The following is a 25,010-nucleotide window of genomic DNA, read 5'->3' as shown; positions in this document are numbered from 1 at the left end:
GGCCAGGCAGGCAGCTGTAATCCTGTGGGCTGGAAACAGGAGGAGCTCAGGCTTGCTGGTCACCAACTCCAGGCTGAAAGAGATTCTGTCTTAAGGGAATGTCATCCTCTGCCCTCCAAGTGTGCGGTCGCTCTTGCATGCACGCACGTACACACACACACACACACACACACACACACACACACACTACACACATACACACCAAGAGACAGAGCTATTATTATTGTTGTCTATTCTATGCACACTCTACCATAGTTGTATTCACAAGCTCGTTTTGCGCCAATGTTCTAAATGTATGCTATATTTAGCTCTCCCTTTGAGGAATGAAAAGGATGCAAGAGCCATACAGGTCAGATAGATTTTATGGAAAAGAATTTGATTTCGATGTCCCCAGACACTGTGTAACCACAGTGTGCAGGGCATGCCCAGGGATGCTTTCCAGGCCATGCTAAAGGCTTTCCTGTGGCAGAAATGTAACTGCACAAGTATGGTTGAGCTCATGAGCCAGCATCTCATTAGTCCTGACTTCTAACTAGTCTAAGTGTCCCAGACAGCTCTGCATACTTACATGGCTGCTGAATGTACACTTGAAAAGCCTTCAAAGAGAAACAGTTTACTCTCTATAAACATCAGTTTTCACACCTCAGAACCATTTCCGAGACCCTTTATTCCAAATAAAAATTGCCTGAAAAAAATGTATATGGAGCATTTAAGTGGCTCTTGTTGAGGCTTACAGTGAGCTGGGTTTTTTTTTTTCTTTTTCCTTTTTCTTTTTTTTCTTTCTTTCTTTCTTTTTTACCTATTTATAAACTTCTGCCATCAGAAATCCCATTGCGCCGGGCGTTGGTGGCGCACGCCTTTAATCCCAGCACTCGGGAGGCAGAGCCAGGCGGATCTCTGTGAGTTCGAGGCCAGCCTGGGCTACCAAGTGAGTTCCAGGAAAGGCGCAAAGCTACACAGAGAAACCCTGTCTCGAAAAACCAAAAAAAAAAAAAAAAAAAAAAAAAAAAAAAAAAGAAATCCCATTGCAACTACTGTATCTCCGTCAGCCCCTCTCTTCCATTTTGATTAGAAGGAAAATGCAAACTACTCACTTCTCTGCTCCACTTTTGTGAGGTTAGCCAGCACTTTGAGGCCCAGCCATTGAAAGCTAGTAGCTAGAAAGTAATTTACTTCTTTGAGTCTCACTCCAGAGCCAGTACAATCTGAGCACATTTTGCACCAAAGACATTAAGGGAGAATTCCTTTTCAAGTGGTTATTCTTGAATTCATTTACTTTTGACACACACAATGAAATCCCAATTCCCCTGCAGGCTGCGGGGTCTTTTGTTTCCTATTTTGTGCACTGTCTCTCTCCCCGCATCTTTGAAGGAACAGCTGCAGAAGACTCAGAAGCTTACAAGTGCTTCTTCGTGGCGGGCTATTACCATCGGAACTTAACTGTCTGATGATTTCTCAATCACCATTTTGCTCTTTCCTTTTCAGGGGAGTGAAAAGCTAAAGAGGAGGCTCACTCTTCTGAGAGTCACATAAAGCATCCAGATCTTTGGTGAGTGCTCTTCCAAGCAACAGAACTATTTCTGATCAATGGGACTATGATGTATAATGTCATAAGACCCTAAAATATCTCCCCAAATCTATAAAGTATTTGTATTGGCCAGAAGAGTCCTTAGAGTCCAATAGCAAGAAGAAGGAAAAAAAAAAGATGTGCACTGCCCAGTTAAATATGGGATCACTAACAAAATACAGGAGAAGAGTCCTATAAATCAAAACAAACGAACAACTAAAAAATCCAAAACAGCAGCATGGAACAGAAACACATCCATCCACAAGGCACACAGCACCGTGGTAAAAAGGCAGAACCACAATAGCCCACAAGCTCATCATTTGGGTTCCATTACTCTCACTTACACTGACCTTGAGCAGTTGATTCAATTGCTCTTTGCCTCCAACTTCTCATCTTTAAAACAAGGATGATAATAAACTCTTCTTTCACAGAGCTGTTACAGTGAGTAGATGTGCCAAGATATGATGCAATCTTTCACATTTGATTAAGATTCAAATGCAAACTGCCATCTTCCAAAATGCTCACCATCTCCTGCGGTACAAAGCAAACTCCTGATACATTTTCCCTACAATCCGTGAAACTGGAGCTTGCCTGGAGGCTTAACTGTAACTATTGCAATGGACCAGCTCCCTTACATCCAGTCTTCTCTGCTTATGCCTCGTATTCATCCATTTCAATGCAGAAAATATAAAATCACTCACCGTGATTAATCAATCCTTTTGCTACTGAGACCAGCCTGGAGGAATACCTTTGAAGATCTACAAACAAAATCGGCGGACTGTTCCCTTTCCCATAGTTAGACTTTTTGCCCCCACAAATAAATCTCTCTTGGTTCATCCTTTTCACTTCAAATGCTTTACCTTCAAAATATATCTGTTTTTCTCATTTTCAAATATAGAATGTAATTTCAGTATCAGAGAAGTCATGCTTTATGATAGAGGATATAGATAGGTTCAAATATCTCCATTTAAAGCTATATTTCAGCATTCTCTGGAATCTGACTCTGTATAACCTTAGTCTTCAGAATTCACATTTTAACCTGAAAAACATCAGTGTATAAAATAATGTCATAACACCATAGGCATTTCACAAAATACTTCAATTACAGGACGCTGGTATAAATTTCAACCACTGATAATAGCAAGTGTTTGTATATGCCTCTGTGGGGAATGATCTCCTAAAAATTGAGTGATGGTCACACACACACTGCTCTGTGGCCAGGACGAAGAGGTTTTCCCACGGTTTACGCCTGAAGACACAGACAAGAACACTCAGTGCACACAGGTGTTTGTGAGTGATTATCAAGCAGGGGCATCAGGCAGTTCAGTCCCTCTCTGTCAAGCAAGCACAGGAAATGAAAATGTCTCCCCACATACTGGTATGCTAGAAGACATAATGAGAAGGCGGCAGCTCTACTCCAGGAAACAACCACATCAAAGGCAAATTCATCCTAAGGAGATTAGATAGGGAGATTTGCATCCCACCAGTTAGACGCTAAAATAAGCCAATGTGGGAAAAAAAAAAAAAAGAACTTATTGTCAAACTTCCATCTAAGGACCTCGATCAGCAATGGAGAACAGGAGCAGCACAGGCCTGGAGTGCACCTCACATCTGTTAGCCAATAGTTTCCCTACAGTCAGAGATAAGAACAGTGAGTGCCAGGGACTCTGGGCGGGCCAATAACAGACAGACCTTCAGTCCATACAGTAGATAGATCATCCAGAACTATTGCTTAATGGTATGTGGAATCTACATTTTAAAACTAAAGTATATTCTACCTAAATACCTATAGGCAAGAGGAGAATTGAATGTATAAAGAGAGCTTTTTGGCTTAAAAAATTTTGGCTTAAAATTGCCTTTGGCCAATGCTATGAGACTGCCCAGAATTATCTCAAAGAGGTCTTAATTTGGTGCAAAGTGACCTCACAACAGCTGGTAATGAGAAGTCAGGAATCTGGCAAGAGAAGCAGGTTAGAGGCATGAGAAAACTATGGAGGGGGGTGGGCACAGGATGCTAGAGACAGCCAGAGGGGTGCTTCTGTGACCCCCTCTTAGCTTCTGACAGAACATGGTGTCAAATGGGCTGTTTCACCTTGTGAGGAGGAAGGGGAAAGGTGCAGAATAGATAAAGAAATAAGACAACAAAATTGCAAGTCTTCCGATGGCAAATTATTAATGCTTTCTCTTTGAGAAATTGCAAGCAGGCAGAAAAAGGTCTAACCTGAAGAGAATGATCAAAGAGTGGAATAAAACCTTTGATGCCCAAGTTGCTTCGGAGGCCCTAAGCGTTGAGGCACCGTGGATGCAGCTGGGAAGACTGTTAGGGCCAAATACATTTTGGAATGAGTTGGTGTCTTAATCCCTGGGAGGATACAGGAGTGGGATTAGGCAGTGATTAGCTGCCTCTGAATTTTAGTGATGACATTTAATTTGAAGCTAAATATTTATATTTCATTGTTACCAACGCCCCTGGAGCTTTGTATCTTTAAAAACATATGCCAATGTGAGTGATGGGCTGCTACGACTGTTTTATTTGATGAAAAGTTTGTTTTCTCAGAAGATTATGTGATTGATTGAGTTATGTGGTGTGACATAAACAGGAATCTGTCCATGGGAAAAGCCTAGTGAGCCGAACAGACAGCCAAAGCCACACAGCAGTTTTCATAGAGACAATGACCCATTCCCGACATGACGACTCACAGAAAAAGAAGTCTAACTTTTAAACACAACTGTGCAGTCTCAGATTTAAAGCCGTATAATAATCAGTGACAGCTAAGTGAAATCCTGATTAATCCACTAAGTCCGTTCATTCAGTGCATGCATTTAAAACTCAGTTGGTTTCAGGTCCCTTGCTGGGGGCCAAAAACAAAGGAGCTTAGATTCTGTCCTGGCTTCAGAATTGCCATCCAGAAATCACAGAACCTGAGACTTTGAAGTGGTCTTAATAGTTTGTTTGTTTTTTTTTTTTTTTACCCTATACTATTCATTCTAACTTTACAATCTCCTTTATGCAAATCCTACCACGTGGTCATCCACAATCTAGTTGTATACCTTTAATGAATGGAAACTTCATCCTGATCAGAATTTTAAAGTGTGGTAGGAGTCAATGCCATGGAAAATAAATAAATACTGAAATGGTTAAAACAAAAGCACTTGTCATATACGTACAAGGATCTCCAGAACACTTGTAAAGCCAGGTAAGTGTGACAGCCCACCTGTCATTACAGAGAACAGGAGGCAGGGACAGACAATCCTTGGAGCAAGCTGGCTATCCAGCCTACCCAAGCAAACCAAAATGGTGAGCTCTAGATTCAGAAAGAGACCATTTTTCAACATGTCAGGCAAAGAGTTATGCAGGAAGATACCGGAGTCAACACTGTCACATTCTGGCCTTCCTCCCTTTGCTAAACATGCACATGCACTGCCATATCCATGTGACTACACACATGTAAACATGCAGACCTATGCTCATGAATACCACACACACATACATACACAAAGGGGGGGTTTAAATGTAAGAGCTAGAAACATATCCATACAAATCCCTACACACCAAGAAGGTAAAAGAAAAAAAGAAAGGAAGGAAGGAGGGAGAGAGGGAGGGAGGGAGGGAGGGAGGGAGGGAGGGAGGGAGGGAGGGAGGGAGGGAGGGAGGGAGGGAAGAGAAACAGACAAAGTAGTAGCCACATTGAGTAAGCCTTTTAAATTGAGACTGCACATATTTTTTCATTGTCTCTGTCTTCTGTGTAGCCAGGGGCAGGGTCTTGTACACTTATAATGTGCACAGGTGGTCTCAAAAGTGCACCATCAGTGAGAACACCGAGTCTCACCCACAATCCCTGGCTGATTCCATAGACAGCATTTCACAGAAGACACTGTGGGAGCCAGAAGGACTACAGTGCAGAAGCCACAAGAAAAATCTCTTGGAGGTTTCTGTTTTGCCCAACCTGGCTAATTCCTCCAGGATGAAAGGGCTAACTGAGGACACTCTGCACAGTGTAAGGAAATAGGACAGTCTATCTCTAAACAGAGAAACTTCCAGCACACTGTTCTTGGAGCTGAGGGACGGGAGTCATGTGACACGTGTTCTGTTGTTTCTCTAACTTAATCCTTTACTATTCTTCTGTACTTAGATATCACAGACTCAGAACAGGTTCAGAAATTCTTATTTTCTGGAAAATGTGAGGTTTAGATGACATACATCTCACAAAGAGTTCAAAATATTTTAAAGGCAATGAAATATTGGTGGCTTAAAGCTTTAGAAAGTACTTGATCATTCCATTTAAAATTTCTCAACTATTAAGAAAATTACTTATGTGGCCAAAATGCATAGTGAAGTGTCTGCATGGCAATTTGCAGAATAATTGAAGGAATATATAAAACCTTGAGAAGAATAACAGAGCCATGCTCAGTGCAAATGCCATCATTTCAGTGTCTAACACTCCATCCCTGGTTTATTTTTTTTCTACTTAATGAAAGCCTTCTTTATTCTTCTGCAACACATAAATGACCAAATTATGCAAGCCACTATCTATAATTTCGTGTCTAAACTATCACATTTGCTCAGCCTTTATTTTTCTGTTATTTCAATAACTTATTCGTTGATTGACTGTAGAAATACATTCTTCAGTCAAAAACAGGACATTTGTCATCCTAATGCATATATAACATTTTAATCATGGCTTGTCGGGAAGAAAATTGTTCAAGTTACACTCATGGAAAAAGTTGTTTTTCTCCTTGTATTGTACCATAGTCAAAAAGGGAGATCTCTAAATGAAAGCAGAGAGGACTTTGAATTACATTTTCTCAGAGCTGCCCAGTACACGTCTTTATTTTCATTTCCATCCGTATCTTTCAGTTTGAATCAGTCATCTGATTTGCTTCCCCTTTTTTAATATCTATCTTACTCCTTTTCTGACACCATTTGCATCAGGGTTTCCTCTATCGATGGCTTCCCCACAATTCTCTAAGTTAACCATGAAAATGTCTTTATCTCACTAGTCTTGGGAAGTTCTCTAACTCACAATCAAATGCTGTTTATATGACTGAGGTATTCAAGCTTTGCCTGAATGTTTTTGATTCTGGGTAAGTATAAATTACCATAGCTAATATCGTACATGAATATTTCATTCTTTCCGCATAGGAATAAGTCAAGGGCTATAGTCACATGTATTCCCAGTCTTTACTCACATGGGGACTAAGTTGAATAATACAGCCTTCCTTTGGTCTTCTAGGGAGCTTGGTACTAGAGTGTCACTCCAAGGATACCAAAACGGCCATGCTCTTGATCACTGTGTACAATGAAACACAATTTTCACATTAACTGCGCACCTCTTCCCATGCATGACCTTTAAATGATGCCTAGACTACTTAGAATACCTAATATAATTTAGATATTATAGAAATAGTTGTCAGGCTATATTATTGAGGTCATAAATAGAATGAAAACACCTTTATTCATTTTTTCAAATATTTTCAACCTTCAAGAGCATGTTGACAAGGACCTCTGCCAGCTTCCCCAGCTCCACAGTGCCAACAAGGAAACAGAAGAGACTGGCCATGGGCTACAAGGAAAACTTTTTTCTCTTCAATATTCTTGACACATTCTTCAGGCAGCTTAATTATTCTTACTTAAAGCACAGATTTGTTTTGACCCTTCTCCAAGGTTAGACATAACAGAAGTATTTCAACATTGTAGCAAATGCATGATCCTGGAAAAGATTATTTGTGATAAGTGAAAGCTAAGCACAGGTCACCACAACTTACAACACATCAAAATATAACATCCTTTCTGCAGAAATGGGAAAAACAGTACCTAGTTAAGTTACATAACTACACCCTCAGTTAAATATTCTTTAGCATGCAGTCTTTGAAACTATTTTTAAATCATTCCAACAACTTCAACAAATGTTTCCACAAATGCAGGCAGGCTCTTAAAACTTTGGGTACCATGCGCTTTATTTTCCTCCTCCTCCATGTCCCCAGTCTCCAGCATTGTTCAGCTCCAACAGATTATAATAATGTTATTTTTGCACTTGCCTTCTGTGGTTTGCCATCTGATTCAATAAATGGGTGTGTTAAGTTATTACGTTCAGCCCACATAGGGAGTCCAGACACCATTGTTCTTCACCAGCGATGAGGAAACACCTATTCCGTCCCCATCTGCACACTGAGCACAATGCTGCACTGCTGCATTGTCTCTGTGTCTCACGGTCACAAGAAAGCAGTGCAGATACCCAAAGCACTTTACTCTTGAAGAAAGGAGGCTTCCCTTCTGTGAAAGTTCAAAGCCACTGAGGCATTACAGTGAAGAGTCTCTACAGGATGCCATTCTCAGCCCCTAGAACAACTGCAGATGTGGCCAGGGAGTTCCCAAAACCACTCTCAAATTTAATAATTTGCTGTAAGGACTCATGGAATTCACCGGAAACTGTTGTATTGAAACTAGCCAGGGGAGCCATGCACAGGACAGAGTGTGGAGAAGTTCCAGAAGAGAAGAAGCTTCTGTTGTCATTTCCCTGTAGTGCTAATACACCAGCCTCTTGGAACTGTCACCATCAATTGCATAGACTCCCACCAGCAGCACAGCTCACTCAAGCCCCCACTGGATAGTGCTGGGGATCCACTATCTAGAATGGTGATTCTAACTGTCCACAGAGTGGGCTTGAGGCTCTAGGGCCTTCTGATGGTCACCCAAAGGCCCTATCCTCAGTTCAGTTACACTGTCAGTCTTTATGGTGGACTAAGAACCTTAAGACAAGTTGGGTGTGTGGCAAGACTCGGCCTTCTTATATGGTTAGCTTCTCTGGTAACCTAAGGTCTTCAGCAAGAGAGACAAAGCTATCATTTTAAGGCCTTAAAGAAAACCTCCCAGACACCGAAGTCAAAGGGCAGAACACTCTTGAATAAAGTTAATTTCTTTAACACATGTCGTTAGTTTCTCTTAAATCTTTGATTTGGAGCACTTACCTCTGCCTTATTTCCTCATTATGGATGTACCTATGGCCTTTGCTATTTGGAAGGTCAAGAGATATTTATTAAAACAGAGGATGATAAAGCTAGTCTATCTGTGAATATGTGGAGGCAAGGCTGTAGAAGAGGGTGTGGAATGCAATATGGTTCCTAGTTTTAAAAAAAATGGACATCAAGATTTAGTACAAGCTGGAGATACACGTGGCAACAACTGAGACCAGGACATATAAAGAGAGGCAATAGTGAAGACAGGACTACCACCAAGTTCAAGTACTTGCCTTTGAGGGGAAAGGCACAGACATTTTTTAGCCTCAGGACGAATACATGAAGACAAGTCTTCACAGTACCCCTAGAGGCAGTCCTCAACACTCCCAAATCCTGCATCATCAACTGTCTGCTGACTGCACAACCAGACCTCTATCACCATTAACCTCTGTGTTCCCAGTAAAAGTCCAGTAGCATCTATGAATTATTTGTTTAAAGGTGTTTATTGGGAGAACCAATGGAAATAATCTGATTGGGGAAAGAGAAAAGGTGACTTGTAAATAGCAGTTTCCTCTGGAATTCAAACATTCCATCTTACTAGGGGTGGAGTGAATAATGGGATGTTCTAAGAGAGGTGAAAGAGTCCATCCTACAGGAAAGCTCACAGAATACCAAGTGTCCTCCAAAGTTTCAGGAAGTCCCTGAAACTGACAGTTAGCTCCTCCCCTCTTAAGCACATACAATCTGGGACTGCTGAGAGACACTCTCGAAAAGCCAAGCAGCCTGCAAGAAGCAGAAGCCAGCCTAGATATCTGGAAGAGGTGCAGACCAACTGAGCTATGAGGACAAGATGCTCTCCAGCCTGTTGAGCTGCCTGGATGTGCAGTGTGTTCCACATTTCCAGCCTTCATGAGCCATCACCCATGCTGGGACAAGACTTTAGTATTGCAGCTCTTTGGAGGGATCATTTCTGCTCCTCTAAAGGACCCCAATAAAATTCATTGGTGGTTATCTGTACTTTGGTCTGTTGTGAGTTCCCTACTTGGGCTGTGTGGTATTTGGTCACATCTCCTAGAGAACAGCATGGAACTTCTGTTTCCCAACTACGCTGACCCTTCCAGGATACACAATAGCAAAGAAAGGGGGGGCACACAAGACCTAACTACTGCGATCCCTAATCATCCCCATTTACCTGTGGGATAGTAACCAGTAACCTAAAATGGGAGAGTTAAAAACCTGTTTGATATATTGGCTTAGCTGCTAATAAATGCAACTTGGGCAATTCAGTTATGCTTTCTGTGTCTCTGTTGTTTTGACTCTAATTTGATAATATGAATATTATGAAATATATTTATGATATAAATATATATATATATGAAATAAGAGTAATAATATGAACTCTTCCATACAGTGGGTAGGATCTTGAAAGAGGTAATAAATGGGAAAGCACTTTGTTTGTTTTTTCACTACTATATGAATATTTCATTATCTGAACACATTGGAAAAAGTAGCTTGCTCTATCTATCTATCTATCTATTATCTATCTATCTATCTATCTATCTATCTATCTATCTATCTCTCCCTGTCTCTTTCTTCATGTGTGTATATGTTATTTCTTGAAAGGAAGAATGTTCTACACAAAATAATAATGCTTCAAAATAGTTCCATTAAAATGCTTTATGCCTACCTGTTTTTCTTTTATTTTTGAGATTAATATAATTACATCATTTCCTCATTCCTCCCTTTCCTCCTTCCAAATCCTCCCATAAATCCCCTTTATCTCTTTCAAATCCATGGCCAATTTTTTCATTAATTGTAGTTATGTGCATATATATGCAAATATATACATATATAGTCCTTTTGAGTACATAAGAATCTACATGCCCTTCCATGAACCACAGATCACACTAGCACATTGGAGGCTCTGAAAAGTCCACCAAAAGAGGACGCTATTAGGAGCCACATAACTCATACTTCACAAGCTTAGCTAAACACAGAAGCTTCAATCCATCTTCCATGGCTTAAAATACAAAAGAGGAGGTGATCCAGAAAATAGACATTGAGAAATATAGTACACAAAGCAGAGTGTTCTGCTCATATTTTTAAATATAATGATAATAAGTTACATCCTATGCATTTAGCACTGTATTTGCTTGACCTCTGCCTGGAGTACTGAAAAATCATTGTACAAATGAAAAAGAGAGATGGCACCTGCAACTTCTTATCAAAAAGATCTTAGCCTTAACACAGACTACACACCTTTAGTATCAGTGAATGTCTCACTTCTCTCAATGTCACGGTACTCCCCCCCTAATCCAATTCAGACCCAACTTCTGGCTATCTTCTTTAGGCTTCTCTCCATCTTCTACTCTTACCTCTCAGGAAATCTACCAATAATCACACCTAAGTTAGCTGATTTGCAAGATTCTCCTATCTGAGGAATATCAAGAAGGTAGCAAACACACCAACTTCGGCCTCCTACATACCATCTTTGTCCTCAAAAACGACAGACACACCTGAAGGCAGAAAATACTGAAGGAAGCCTTTCTTCTTTACCCAACACAAAATATTCTAATCACATGAGGGCTTTAATGACTGAATACCCTACTCTCTAACACTAAGCAGCCGAGCTTCTAAGAGAGAGGACTGGACACTCAGTTCCACAGAACGGCATGACCAGGCTTTCCTGCTATACACGGAATGTATGGTTTTTAAAAAGAGCCAGGCATAAACTGTCTAACCAAACCAAGTGCTGTTAGTGCACTTCTCATTCATTATCCTCAGAAATATCTGAACTTGAACAAAGTCTCCCCCTACCACACAGACTTATGGAAACTTATGCATTTCTAACTCAGATGCACTCTCCCAAAGAGCAGTGAATGTGGAGGGTTGATTTGTGCAATAAAACATGTTTTCTTTGCTTTACTCAGTTCTCTTTTCAAATCACACCCATTGTGTTCTCAAGAAAATATGAGAGGGAGACTAGAGATATGGCTCAACCGTTAGGAAGACTTGGTACTTTTGCAGGGGACCCAGAGTCAGTTCGTAGCACCCATATGACAGCTCATAACCAACCATCTGTGATCTACTTCCAGGGGATCTGATTCCTTCTTCTGGCTCCTCAGGCACCAGGCATGCACATAGTAATCCCCATATACATAAAATGGATGGATGGATGGATGGATGGATCGATGGATGGATGGATGGATGGATAGATGATAGATAGATAGATAGATGATAGATAGATAGATAGATAGATAGATAGACAGATAGACAGATAGATAGATGTAGATACCCTCAAGATACATTGTATTCTTGCATGAAATTGTGAATAACAAAAATATTCTTAAAAAATAAAATACGGTATTTAAGTTCCAGTTAATATATTAAAAAGAACATTTTCATCTTATTTTGTACCTGATTCACTAAAGTGAGCTTGATTTAATATGTGATAAAGCAAAAATACACAACTTGATTGCAAGAAGAAACTGAGAAAAAATGGTTATGTAGGGTTTGGCTGCCTTCATGGTCTGACATTTTCTTTCACTTTGGAATGCTGTATCCTTTCATCATATTGCTGTATCATGTAAAGACATATTTTCACATAAACTTCCCCATCTCCATCTTTTGTGGCACTGCGTATCCAACAGCTGTGATCTGTCCTGTCCAGCTTGGCAACAGTGTGGACTGGGTATGACATTCCCTCTCATTGCCGTACCTCCCACCATGACCTGCGTCCCGTGTCAGTTTGAATCTGTTTCAGAGAACACCATTCATTCCATTATTAGCCTTTGTTTTCATGTTTCTATAAGAACAATGTATACTTTTCAATAACACACGTCAACATACGTCTGTACAGTGAGCAAAACTCAAGTGAACACAATAATTCATCTCATACTTTTACAGAAACGTTGTTGCCCAGCATGGTTCCAGGATTAAACACTAAAAATGAAATAGGGGTATCTGATATTCATTCAGTTGTGAACTCATTACCAAGGCACCACTAGCTTGGAAGCATGCCTTCAACAATTGAGTTCTTTGAGAGACACTTCATATGCAAACCATACAGGATTGTCTCCCCCTAAACTCATGCTGAACTCTTCATTATGAGATATTAAGAGATGGAACCATTTGGATCTTTGAAAAACTGATTCTGAATCTGGTCTGGTGAATGGACTGACACACCCATATGTGTAATAAATTAAGACACCACTGGGTTAATGAATTGGCCAGTTTAGTGGATACATTTCTCATACTCTTTATATCTACACATGATGCTCTGTGCTATCTTCAAGTAAGATGGTTATCACCAGACATGGCCCCTCACTCTTGAACCAGAACCATGAATCCAAAGAAAACTCCTTTAAAAAAAATAATTTACCAATCACTAGTATTGTGTTTTCAGCAACAGAAAGTGTGAAGATCTGTGTTATCGGTAAAATAAGAATACTAAAGACACAGGATTGTGAGCATTTCCAACAAGCACAGATGTATAAAGCACACAGCATAGCTCATAAAAAAGCATGGCTTCTGGGTTACCCATAATTGTCATTATTATCAACATTCACCACATTCTACTTCATCACTAATTACACCCTGTGGAATCAAATAACCCTGGATGGTGCTGTGTATTCTCCCCTGAGACTGTCATATTTGCAAATATCAAGTAATTACAGTGCAGCCTCTTTTCAACTGTGGCTTATGATCGCTAACAATGGCTATGGAAAGCACATCCTCAAGGGTGCACAGCAACGTTCTTCCAAAGCTTTGATTTCCAAATCACGTTAGGATAGTAAACCCCATGCATGGAGTCCAGACAGCAGCTTCTTCTCCTGAGCACATGGAAGGACACCAGATCTTAATTTACTACCCTCAGAAACATTTTACCCAGTTCCTCTACCATACATCCCCATGGCTGTCCGTGTTGTCCAGCCTCTGTCTAGTTATAGAATGAAGACTGTGGTAACTTCAGTGCAGATGAGTCCATTCTTTGCTGAGAGCTTAGGGCTCTAAGACAAGCCATCTTTACTTAACAAACAAAATAAGCACAGATTTTTACCAGTGTAAACTGCTGGCTCATCTTAAGACTGTATGTCAATTTATCTCCACAATATAACCTGTCATTACTTCATTCTGTAACATCTGCTAGCAATGCTCATTTAAGTGTGGCATTTTGAAGTGTTTTAAATGAATGATTTTTTCCATTCTTTTCCAAAATCACCTTCCCAGACTGATTTTATAATTCAATTAAAATAAGCCACCCACTTCCTTTAGCAGGACTTGTTCTTCATAACCCCCTGCCACGTTCCCCTTTGCCCTGTTACAGTCGGCCAACTGCTGAAATGAAGCAGAAGATGAAGGGGCCATGTTTGCCGCGATTCCCATGCTGCTTTGCAATGCTGCAGCAACACAATACCACAAGCTGAGCTGCTTAAGCAGCAAAAACAAATCCCAGGGCTTTGCTCTGTAAAATCAGAAAAATAATGCCATGTGCGGACAGCCTGAGGGTTAACTGAAAACATATTTCACATACATGGCACAAGCGTTGGGGTTAGAACTTGGAGACCAGCATATTGCCTCCTAAGGGCTATGAAGGTAAGTCTCACTTCTGGACATTTGTTGGAAATGTTTGGTATTTCTTGGCATATACAACCATTGTTTTGATCAGTCTTTATTTTCTTATGATGGTCTCCCTGGGTGCATGCACCTGATTCAAATGTTCCCTCTTTAGAAGGTTGCCAGTCATACTAGGTTCAGTATGAACTCATCTTACTTAATTGTATCTGTAGCAAGCCTCTATCAAAATAAGATCCCATTATAAGCTGGGCGGTGATGGCACACACCTTTTATCCCAGCATTCAGGAGGCAGAGCCAGGCAGATCTCTGTGAGTTTGAGGCCAGCCTAATCTAGGACAGGCACTACACAGAGAAACCCCGTCTCAAAAAAAAAAAAAAAAAAAAAAATCACATTATCATGTACTTGGATTTAGGACTTGAATATAGGAAATGTGCCAATGGGGGACATAATTCAACCTACAGCACGGCTCAAATAAATAGTGTTCTTAAGAAATCCCTTCAGCCCAGCTTTCTATCCATCAGTATTACACACAGTCAATACAGCTCATTGGCTGGACCCTGCCTCATGGTCAGCTGTACCTGTGACTCAGTCTTCTCTGAGATTTGCTCAGATTCCCCAGTGGGGTAACTGAAACAGCTGGAGCCTTTCTCCCTCTCATGAGAGCTCCCCCTCTAGGATCCTCGGGGCATCTACAGCAAGTAGGAAGTAGTACAGCTTGGACGCTGCTTTTTAGCATATAAATCACACACTTTATCCCTTAGGCCTCTCACAAATAACAACCTGACATGCATCGCACCACACAGCCACACTTAACACTGTCAGAAGGGCATCCCAGCTTCCAGGTTAAGCTCACAAACTCTGAGACCAGAATATAGTACGTATGGACGTCATGTGTCCTACATCTTTGCTATTTGCTCTTAGACCAGTCTCTATGACTCCATAATACACAAAGGTGAGGTAAGAATAGTTATTCCATAACCTTTACATCACTGGTAATTTAATGTATATATAAAATTCTGAAAATACTGTGGGAACACTGTTGGAACTCAGGAAAGTTGAAGTTTTTATTTTTCTCTTTAAAAATGATAATGCTGTGAGGTTGGAAATGTAAACACCTTCTCCAAGACAGTAACAGCTAGTCAACAATGAGGCCCAGCCTCAGCCTCAAACTGCCTGAGAACTTCCCAGACATCATTCCAAAAACTTCTTATGTTTAATATATCTAAACACCACATTTAAAGATGGCAAAAAAAAAAAATCTGTGACTTCTTCTGTAAGTACCGGAAATGGAGAAACAACCAGTGATGCTGCATGTTCAAGACACCCCAACTTGGACTGGGAAGACGGCCCAGCAGTTAAGAGTCCTAACTGCAGAATCCCGAGAATGGGAATTGGGATTTCAGACCTGAGGAAAAATCCAGGCCTCCCATACAAGCTATAAACCCAGTTCTGAAAGGGTCGATACAGGAGTGCTGGGACTTACCAGGTTCAAGTCTAGCTGAGAAAAGGGAGGCACCAGGTCCAGGAAGAGATCCTGCCTCATGGAAGTAAAAGAAGAAAGAAGATATCCAGACGCCCTCTTCTGGCCTCCATATGTTCACATGCATGTACATTAACATACATACTACATGCGGGGGGGGGGGGCAGGAATCAATCAATAAATCAACCAATCCTCAACCACAGGACTGTATTGTTCAGAAACTGAATTTGGCAATAGAATTATAGAATTATGAAGAATTTCATCGGTTAGTTCTCTGTATTTAAAGTCCGAACACACCAGGTTTGGCTGTAAGTTAGTGGCCTGATTTGGCTGCTTCTTGTGCACCACTTTCTGTAGCCAAGAGAACTGTGGCTTATGCTTCTTATGTCTGTGGAAAACATACTAATATCTCTACCAAATCTCATATGATTATTCTGTTTATCTTTAAGAACTGGTTGTATTTTGTACTTACAAGCATTTTTGAGAAACCTTTCCTCTCCTTCTGGTATGACATAGATGAACAGCCGCCTCTTTCTCTTAGGACAGAACCATCCTCCGTCATGGCAATGGTGAGCTGCATAATAGTCATAGGTTTTCTGCTCTCTATTTCCCACCAGACTAAAACTAAACCATTTGTTTTCTCCTCTGAAATATCTAGTGCACAGTCTGTTATATAAATATTTACTAAGTGGGAGACTTGATAGAAGGCTGATTGACAGACAGAGTGAATAAAGAAATATATGCATAGAAAATAAGGACACTTAGAAGCCTATGTTAGTCACATTATCATTTTGCTTGACTTCTGACCCAGAGAAAAGGAAGAGGGTAGTGATGTGGAAATGAGGTGTGACTTTGTGTGTGAAATTACTCAGTTCCTGTAACTCCCAGTTCTCTCTGAAGCCATAAAATTTCAAAGAGAGTAAACTTCACTACCAGGATCTAGTTTGATTTGCATGTGTTCAAATCTTCAAAGTATTCCTTTTGATTTCTTTAATCAATAGTTATTTCAGAAAGCTCTTCATTGCTTCCTAATTGTCCAAATTCATTTTCTTCATTTGCTTTATGAGAGCCAGATTTTTTTCAAATGAGTTAAGTAGATCAGCAATTTTAGAATCATTATTAACTTCAAGTGTTGTTCTCACTTATTAGCATGTTCCCACTCTCGCTAGGACTACAGTCTTTTCTCCATTTTATAAAGGCCAAGTGGCTTATTTTCAGAGTTCTCTCTTCCCATACACATTGATAACACCAACTTCACTCCAGGCTACAAACTCATTTTACAGTGACCCTAATGATCTGAGATAGGCATCACATCTTTGATTCTGAGTGAAGATGTGAGGATTCTCTTAAAAGTCAATGTCAAAAATAAATAAATAAGACTTATCACAATTTTAACCCACAAACACACACACACACACACACACACACACACACACACACACACACACACTGATCCTCAAGTATACAAAAATTTTAACTGAACATAGTCATTGACCCCAACAATCCCACAGCTGGGACATTCTTCACAAAATGTAAAGCACAATATTATCACAAGCCTGATTATTGTACCAAAAACTAGGATAAAATTTGGAACAAGTGTTTATCACCCAATACTTACTCAAAATTGTGTGGTATACTGATGTACTAGACACAGCTGGCTGTGTGCGAGTCAGGAAGCCCAGGAAAAGACACAATAAGGGTTCAACAGCAGACAATGAAGGAGAACACGTTAGATGGGAAGAAAGAAGAGATGGGAAAACCAGAAGGGCCTTCACTAAGATCCTGTGTGTAATATGATCCCACATGTATACATTTTCATATCTGTGTGAACATAAATGTGTATGGGGATGCCCATCATGGTTATCTGCAGGCAGCAGCAGTTCTTTATAGTTTTAGTTTGCTGTATTACATTGACTGGGGCTTTGTAATAATTGGAATGTTTTCAATGTTTCAACATCTGAGTGATTTCTTATATATAATTTCAAATACAACATTAAAATTATTTTACTGTAACATATATGCATATATATGTGGGGGTGATGGGGATGTCGTTCTGTATGCTGTGAATAAGTGTTGTTCTGATTGGTTGATAAATCAAGCTGTTTGGCCAATGATGAGGCAGAATAGGGATAGGTGGGACATTCTAACTGGAGAGGGAGAGGAAGGAAGAGGACAGAGCAGGGAGACACTGCTAGCCACCGCCAGCAGGAGCAAGATGTAAAGATACTGGTAAGCCACAAGCCACATGGCAAAATACAGATTTATAGAAATGGATTAACTTAAGATATAAGAGTTAGCTAGCAAGAAGTCTGCCATGGCCATAGTTTAAAAATAATATAAGCCTAAGTGTGTTAATTTGGGTCTGAGCAGCTTCAGGACCATGGGGCCATGAGAGTTGGGCGGGACCAGGAAAACTTCCAGCAACAGGGGGGCAGATGCCACACATAAGAACTCCAGCCCCTAGAGAAGCATTAGGGATGAGCCTGCCTCTCCAGGCTATAATCAGCCTGCCTAGTGGGCTTTGTCCTGTTCGCTACATTTTACAAAGAGCTTTTGTCAATTTGAGCTTCTCATCTTTTAAAACTCAGCTAGTGTTATTTCTTCTCAATGGGGTTCTCCACCTGTTCCTCAACTGCTTGATTTCCTAGAAAGTCTTCAAAATTTCTCCATGAAAACCACCTTAGTTTATACAGTTAGGAGTGCCTCATTTTGATGGGGGAAATACAGCCCATGCAGAAGTCTAAACATCCACTCTGTGGGACCTAGCCCCTCAGGGTTTGTTGATTCCTTTTAAAATTCACCAAGAGTCCTACAGCAGGAGAGGAACAGTGTTAGCGTGTAAGGGAAGTAGTCCGGACAGTGGTGCTGTTGGGAGCAGCAGGGACTCCTGACAGGAATTTTCTGTGTTGATGTTTTATCCCCTGGCTCTGGAGACGTCATGGTGCACAGACAAGCTTGTGCAAAAGACAATCTTTCTTCCTATGTTTGAAATTATCCAGTATTTTCACCAAGCCAAAACTACAAAAATGAAAATTTTGACTGCTTGAATTTCAGAGAGCACCGTAATTACTTTGGTGTATGGCAGCTGGTAAGTTAGAATAATCAAAATATTCAAGTACTGGTGTAAAAGATAAAGAATAAATTAGTCCAGGTATAACTGGGACATTATATCTTTACCACATTCTCTTTTGTTATCTTTGTCCTCTGGGATCTGATGTCCTGCAAGATTTGCTCCGCAAAACAATGCATTTATAAATTAATAACTAATTATGGTTTTTTTTTTTGTTTTTTTTTTTGGTTTTTCGAGACAGGGTTTCTCTGCGTAGCTTTGCGCCTTTCCTGGAGCTCACTTGGTAGCCCAGGCTGGCCTCGAACTCACGGAGATCCGCCTGGCTCTGCCTCCCGAGTGCTGGGATTAAAGGCGTGCGCCACCACCGCCCAGCCTAATTATGGTTTTTAAAGAAAAACTCTTGATGAACTAATAACATCTGTAATTCCCCACCAAAATTATGGGTCAAAATAAGGAAACCTTTAGTTCCAATTTAGTTGAAAACTTTTACTTTATTTAAAGTCAAAGAATGGATCCATGTGTGAATTTTTTGTTGTTGTTGTTTTTCTAAAACATTGGGAAATAGTAAAGATACATGCTGGAGCTCCAAAGCCTCCACCGATCCCTGTCTCCAAATCAGTCCTGTGGTCCAAGTGTGAGATCACTGAACATCAGCTTTATCTTAATTCATATATTTTTAAAAGGCAACTTAGAAAAGAATTTGGGAATTCATTTACAAGAACATCTCTGAAGGGACCCATGGGAGATGGGAGCACTGTCCTTAACCACAAGTGTGGAAGAGAAAAAAACACATGAGTGCCGGGACCTCAGAAATTTCACAGATGCACTTTTAAGAAGCCAAGCAGTAGACACAAGAAGGCACACATACCAATTGCTTTAAGTGAAGTTTCATTCTGCAGTCAAGGATAAATCATTGGTCATTTGAAAACTCCTCACACATGAAAATCTTATATATACATGTCCAGTGAGTGTTGACGCTTTGAGAGTCACTCAAGTCTTGACTTCCAGGTTTTGCAATTTTTTTTAAGATAATAGGTATAAGATTAGTCAATACTGCTTAACATTACGTTCATGATGATTGTATTCTGCTCATTTATGGAGCCCAGAGATCGCACAGAATACCATACCATAGCGGTAGTTTCACGCCATCCTCCTTGAGAGACTTAACATCTGATGCTTTCTTTACAAAGTAGAGCATCTTGTTCTTGCAATGACCTTTGAACTTCTACAGTGGAGATTTACAACTAAACCACAAAGCATATTTTATGATGTTTATTACACTATGGTTCTGGATTTCTGCTTAGTGACTCATTTTCAGTGTTCACCAATTCCCAGAGAGGTAGCCCGCCATAAGTCTACCAGGACACAACTGGCAGACAGTGCCAAATTGTAACAGAATGGTCCGGTTGGTGACTTACCATATTGACAGTGGGGTCCATGAAACCCTTGTGAGCAGAGGCACCGATGATCACCACCATCTGAGCACTGCCTTCCACTGAAATGGGTTCCCAGAGAAGACACAGCTAAAATGTATGTTCAAAGGAAGGATAGGTGGAGCCGAGAGAAAGAAAGGAAATCATCAGTGTAAGTAGGCATCTTGCAGGTACTATAACATGATCTAGAAATTTCCACTGGCCCCTCTACAGGAAGGTTATAGAAAATTGCCATTGCTAGACAATGGCTGACTATTTGAAGCCTTACAGAATTATCTGTAAGAGCATTCCTGTAAACTTTGCAGAAACACAAATTCTGAGAACCCCTCTAGACCTAGTTAATACAAATCTACCCTTTAACAAGACACCAGATTAGTTGTATTCACATCGAGAGGGAAGAAGTATTGGCATAAAGAATATGCATGGAGAAAGTGACTGTGTGGTCAAAGCGGTCTTTACAACAACAACAAAGTCAAACAAAATGCTAATATATAACCAGAGGCAAAGAACTCAGGTAGTTGTTAAACAATAAATATAAATACTTAAAGCTGTCAGTTTCCTGGACTTTATAACATAGTTCTAATGGTATTGTGGGCAGATCTTTTCCATGATCTTAAACCAATCAGCCACAGTAGCCTGACTGTAAACACAGTCTTCCCACAGCACTTGACACTGTACCTGCTTAATGTAGGAAGCCTACAACAAAACTTCCCTAATATATTTCAAGAGCAGAAAGGAGGCAGGATGCTGGCAAACTCCCTAAGGTACACAGAGGCGGGAGAGATGTGCTGTGCTATGGTGCTGCATTGATTAGACTCTGAGGGACTTCACAGTCGCCATAGGCACATAATGCAGGAAAAGGGGCTCACTAAACGGAGTCATCTCTCACAGCCTGGTGAGAGGGTTGCCAAACACCAGACTCGGAAGGTTCTGGAATCCCATCACCAGAGGTTTGTGAACAGAGTGCAGACCTCATCTGAAATAGGAAGCTGCCTCCAGAGCTCTGCAATTAATCATGACAAGCCCAAGTTGAGAAATCCCATCTAGATTTAGAACAGTGATTTCCCTCTGGACTTTTGAATCAGCTGTGGATTACAAATTTGATGATGCAGGAAAGGGGCAAACGGAGCAGTGGGATGGACGTCAAGGAAAGCCTGGTGCCTTTAAATCGACTGTCCTCCACATAGACAGAGCATACAGCAGCTTTCATGGGTCCTCAGCTGCAACCTATCATCGAAATGATTAACAGAAAGGCTTTTTACATGCATTTTCCCACGTTATGCATGAGTCATTAGTCTTGAGCAGTGGCTCTCAACCTGTGGGTCACAACCCCTCACAGGGGTCACCTAAGATGACCAGAAAACACAGATACTTATATTACATTTCATAACAGTAGCAAAATTACAGTTATGAAGTAGTAACGAAGGTAATTGTGTGGTTGGGGTCACCACCACATGAGGAACTGTATTAAAGGGCCACAGCATCAGGAAGGTTGAGAACCACTGGTTTCAAGCAAAGCTCTGAAGCTATGGTGCTTCTTAAGACACTGAAATGGAAGCAAAAGCAAATTCCTAACAACAGAACTTGGCCGGAAGAATTACAACTTACAGGAGAGACAGCCTGGTTCATCATCCCATCGGCTCCAACCAGGGCAGCACCTGAAGACAGTCTGGTGTTCTGTGGTATACACCTGCCTGTAGACAGTGTAGTAGCGGGTCCTATGGAACACAGGATAGGAATCAGGAAAATGTATCATTCCTCTGATGACAAAATTGTCATTTCACAATTATAAAAAATGTCTCCCTCCAGTTCAAATCCTGCCACATATACTGGGAAATAAACAACAGAGGGGATGGATAGCTATGGTTATACACTTCGTATATCATGCATAACTACTACATCACACATGCAATCAAATAAGGTTTAGGTGTGGGTTGAGGAAGTTTAAGAAAGATATATGTGGGCTGAGAGACAGCTCCTGCAGAAGATTTCCAGCAGCTTACAACTGCCTGTAACTCCAGCTCCAAGGAATCTGACACTCTCTCTGGCCTCTGAAGACACAGCATTCACATACATACATACACACACACACACACACACACACACACACACACACACACACACACACACACACACAATTAAAAATAAGAATAAAATCTTTATTTAAAGTATAAATGCAATGTCAAAAGTTCCTTTAGGATGAAGCAATTACAGTAGGGACAGTCCCAAAGGCCTGTTAGTGTGAGAGGAACAGTCTGCCAGTGTGGAACTGTCAGCTCACTGTGGTACCAAACATCTCTAATCATGCTGATTTCCTTTCTATCAAATCAAAGTTCCATATATGCCTTATCCCTGAAGTTCTAGCTCATTCACTCCCCTTCATGTACCTTGCCCATGTCCTAGCCCAAACCCTTCATTATTCAAGGCCGATTTCTCTTTCCACTTCCTCCAAAGTCTCTCTACATCAGCTCTCTTTATTGCTACAGAGTTTACTGGCTTCAGCATTGTTTATGGCATTTAATTATTCAACATCTTGAAAAAAAGCCTAGTATTTCTGTGCATATCTTCCCAATTAGGATATGACTAGATGTATATACAAACAAAAAAGGGGGGTATGTTTGGCAAGACACCAATTATTTTCTTACATTGCCACCCTCCAAATCAGTGCCACAGACAGAATTGTTCAACTAGCAAGCTCTTAAGGATAAACATGTGAGGCCTGTGATACATATTCATGTTTGTCTTTCCCAATTCAAAGCATCTACACAGCTGAGGATTTTCTTTGGCTCAAATCACTATTTACAAAATATTAAACCACATTGAGTTAATACAGAAAATTTAAATGAAAAACCATTTTCAAAAACAATATGTAGAACTGGAGAAATTCCTTAACTGGTAAAGGGTTTCCCCTCTAAGCCAGTGACCCCAGTTCAATCTCTAGAATACACATAAAGAATGGACTCAGTAGTACAGTGTCCATAACCACAGCACTCCTAGGGAGTAGATAGGAGGCAGAAACAGGAGAACTCCTAAAATATCACTGGTCAGCTAAGTCAGCCATGAACAAGAGAGACCTTGTCTCAAACAACATGGAAGGTGAGAACCAACATCCGAGGCTACCCTCTGACCACCACATGTGTGCCATGGCATGTGCGTGCAGATGGGCGGATGCTCACATGGGCATGCACACACACGCAAACACACACACACACACACACACACACACACACACACACACACTCCTCTAATCAATAAATCATATATACTACAAGCATATCTACACACACACTCCTCTAATCAATAAATCATATACACTACAAGCGTGTGTACATACACAGACACACACACACATATACATCCCTCTAATTACTAAATCATACGTATATAGAGAGGCATGTCTCCTGCCTAATGTTTTGGCATATCATTGCTACTGGTTTGTATTAACACATGTATTGAGTACCTTTAGGATATCAGCGTTATGTTGCATGGGTAAACTATGTTTTCAGTACTCTTCATGCTATCCATGTATGCCATTTTTCTCAACTTTACATACTAAAGTACAGAGAAATATTGAATTTAACTTAAGGCCACAAAGTAAATAATAATTAGGGAAATTTTTCTGACTTAACCGTCATTTAAATATCCTTAATTTAAAATAGCACCACCCAAAGAGTACTTATCTACAGGATAAATACACATGTATGTGCATATGTACACACATATAGTAGGTGCCCATATTTACAGTTATAAACTATTTAGCCTTGTATTATAACTGTTACCAGAGTTGTACAATGGCAAGGCTACTTACTTATAAACACCCTAACTTTTCACTGCTGACAGTAGTATTAACGAATTCATTAACCTAAAACCACACAATAAACAAATAAAATCTTTATTGTTAAGATTTATCATAATTTAGACACATTTGATTCATTTTCATAAAATCCAACCCATTAGCAAACATTCGCATCAAGAGGTTCTTAGATGTTTTGTGAAACTATTTTAAAACTTTGGGGAAAAAAATGAAGTCTACATGAAGCCTGGACCCTTGGAAAGCATTGTGGACACTTGCTTTTCTCTCTCCCCACAGCCTGCTGGGTTGATCCTAATTCAAAGTCCATAATAAAGTTAAAGAGTCTGTATGTTTCAAAGTGTCCCAGAGTGACAAGGCCAGGTCAGATGCTGGTTCATAGCTGCAGAAACCCTGCATCAAGTCGAGCTAAATTTAGCAAACCAACACAATATCCCTTGTTTCTGTCATGTTTCTGATCTTTAGCTTTCAATGGAGTATCATATCCTGAGGTAAAATTAGTATCTATAACCAAAAATAGTTCACACATAAGCGAGGTCTAACAGAAAGTAAGTGTCCATGCCATTGCTGAAGGAAATCGTGTAATTGTGACTGTTCTTTGTAAGTGTACCTTTGCCCCTTTACTTAATTATCCAACCATTTGCTACAGTTCACAGGATAAAGTATTTAGGAATAGATGAAGCGTCTAGTTTTGAGTTCTAATAGTTACAGGGTTAGGACATCACCTTACCTTCTTTCATAAGCCACACACCCCCGTGGGCCTGTACAGCCTTGTTTCCAGAACTTGACGGAGTCTACGAACGCTCGGGTGCATGGGCGTGACAGGCCTATCACCGTCAGCTGCTCCTCTTTGCAAACATTTGGCCTTCACAAGAAGAGAAAGGAGCAGTTACACAAGAAGTGAGCAGCTTTTCTCCATGAAGCATGGGTGTTAACTCATCCATTTTCCATAAAACATTTGTAATGGCTTAGAGAAATACACACAGAAAGTTAACAGGTAAAAATACAGGCAATGTTTTGAAAAGTCCAGGTTCCATGACAATGTACAATTACTATGAGTCAATTAAGGTAAAAAAAAAAAAGATATATATATATAGTTTATACTATCTCAGGC

The 25,010-nt window shown here is 40.3% G+C and overlaps 1 protein-coding gene across 4 annotated transcripts in view; it reads right to left on the bottom strand.

Annotated features, from left to right (window-relative positions):
* LOC102920155 (EGF-like and EMI domain-containing protein 1) overlaps window positions 1–25,010 on the bottom strand; it is a 708,148-nt gene that overhangs the window by 614,080 nt on the left and 69,058 nt on the right. For all 4 annotated transcript variants that reach the window (XR_013051998.1, XR_013051999.1, XM_016000520.3 and 1 more), the window contains exons 2-4: window positions 24,627–24,761; window positions 21,694–21,803; window positions 20,071–20,175 (exon numbers count right to left, since the gene is read on the bottom strand). Coding sequence is in view for 2 of the 4 variants with exons in the window: in XM_016000520.3 (XP_015856006.2) it covers window positions 20,071–20,175; window positions 21,694–21,803; window positions 24,627–24,761 (350 nt within the window). In the remaining 2 variants the exon portion in view is untranslated. The remainder of the gene's footprint in view (window positions 1–20,070; window positions 20,176–21,693; window positions 21,804–24,626; window positions 24,762–25,010) is intronic.

The sequence above is a fragment of the Peromyscus maniculatus genome, chromosome 6, assembly GCF_049852395.1.
Source record: "Peromyscus maniculatus bairdii isolate BWxNUB_F1_BW_parent chromosome 6, HU_Pman_BW_mat_3.1, whole genome shotgun sequence".
Taxonomy (NCBI): Eukaryota; Metazoa; Chordata; class Mammalia; order Rodentia; family Cricetidae; genus Peromyscus; species Peromyscus maniculatus.
This window is presented reverse-complemented; position numbering and strand designations above follow the sequence as displayed.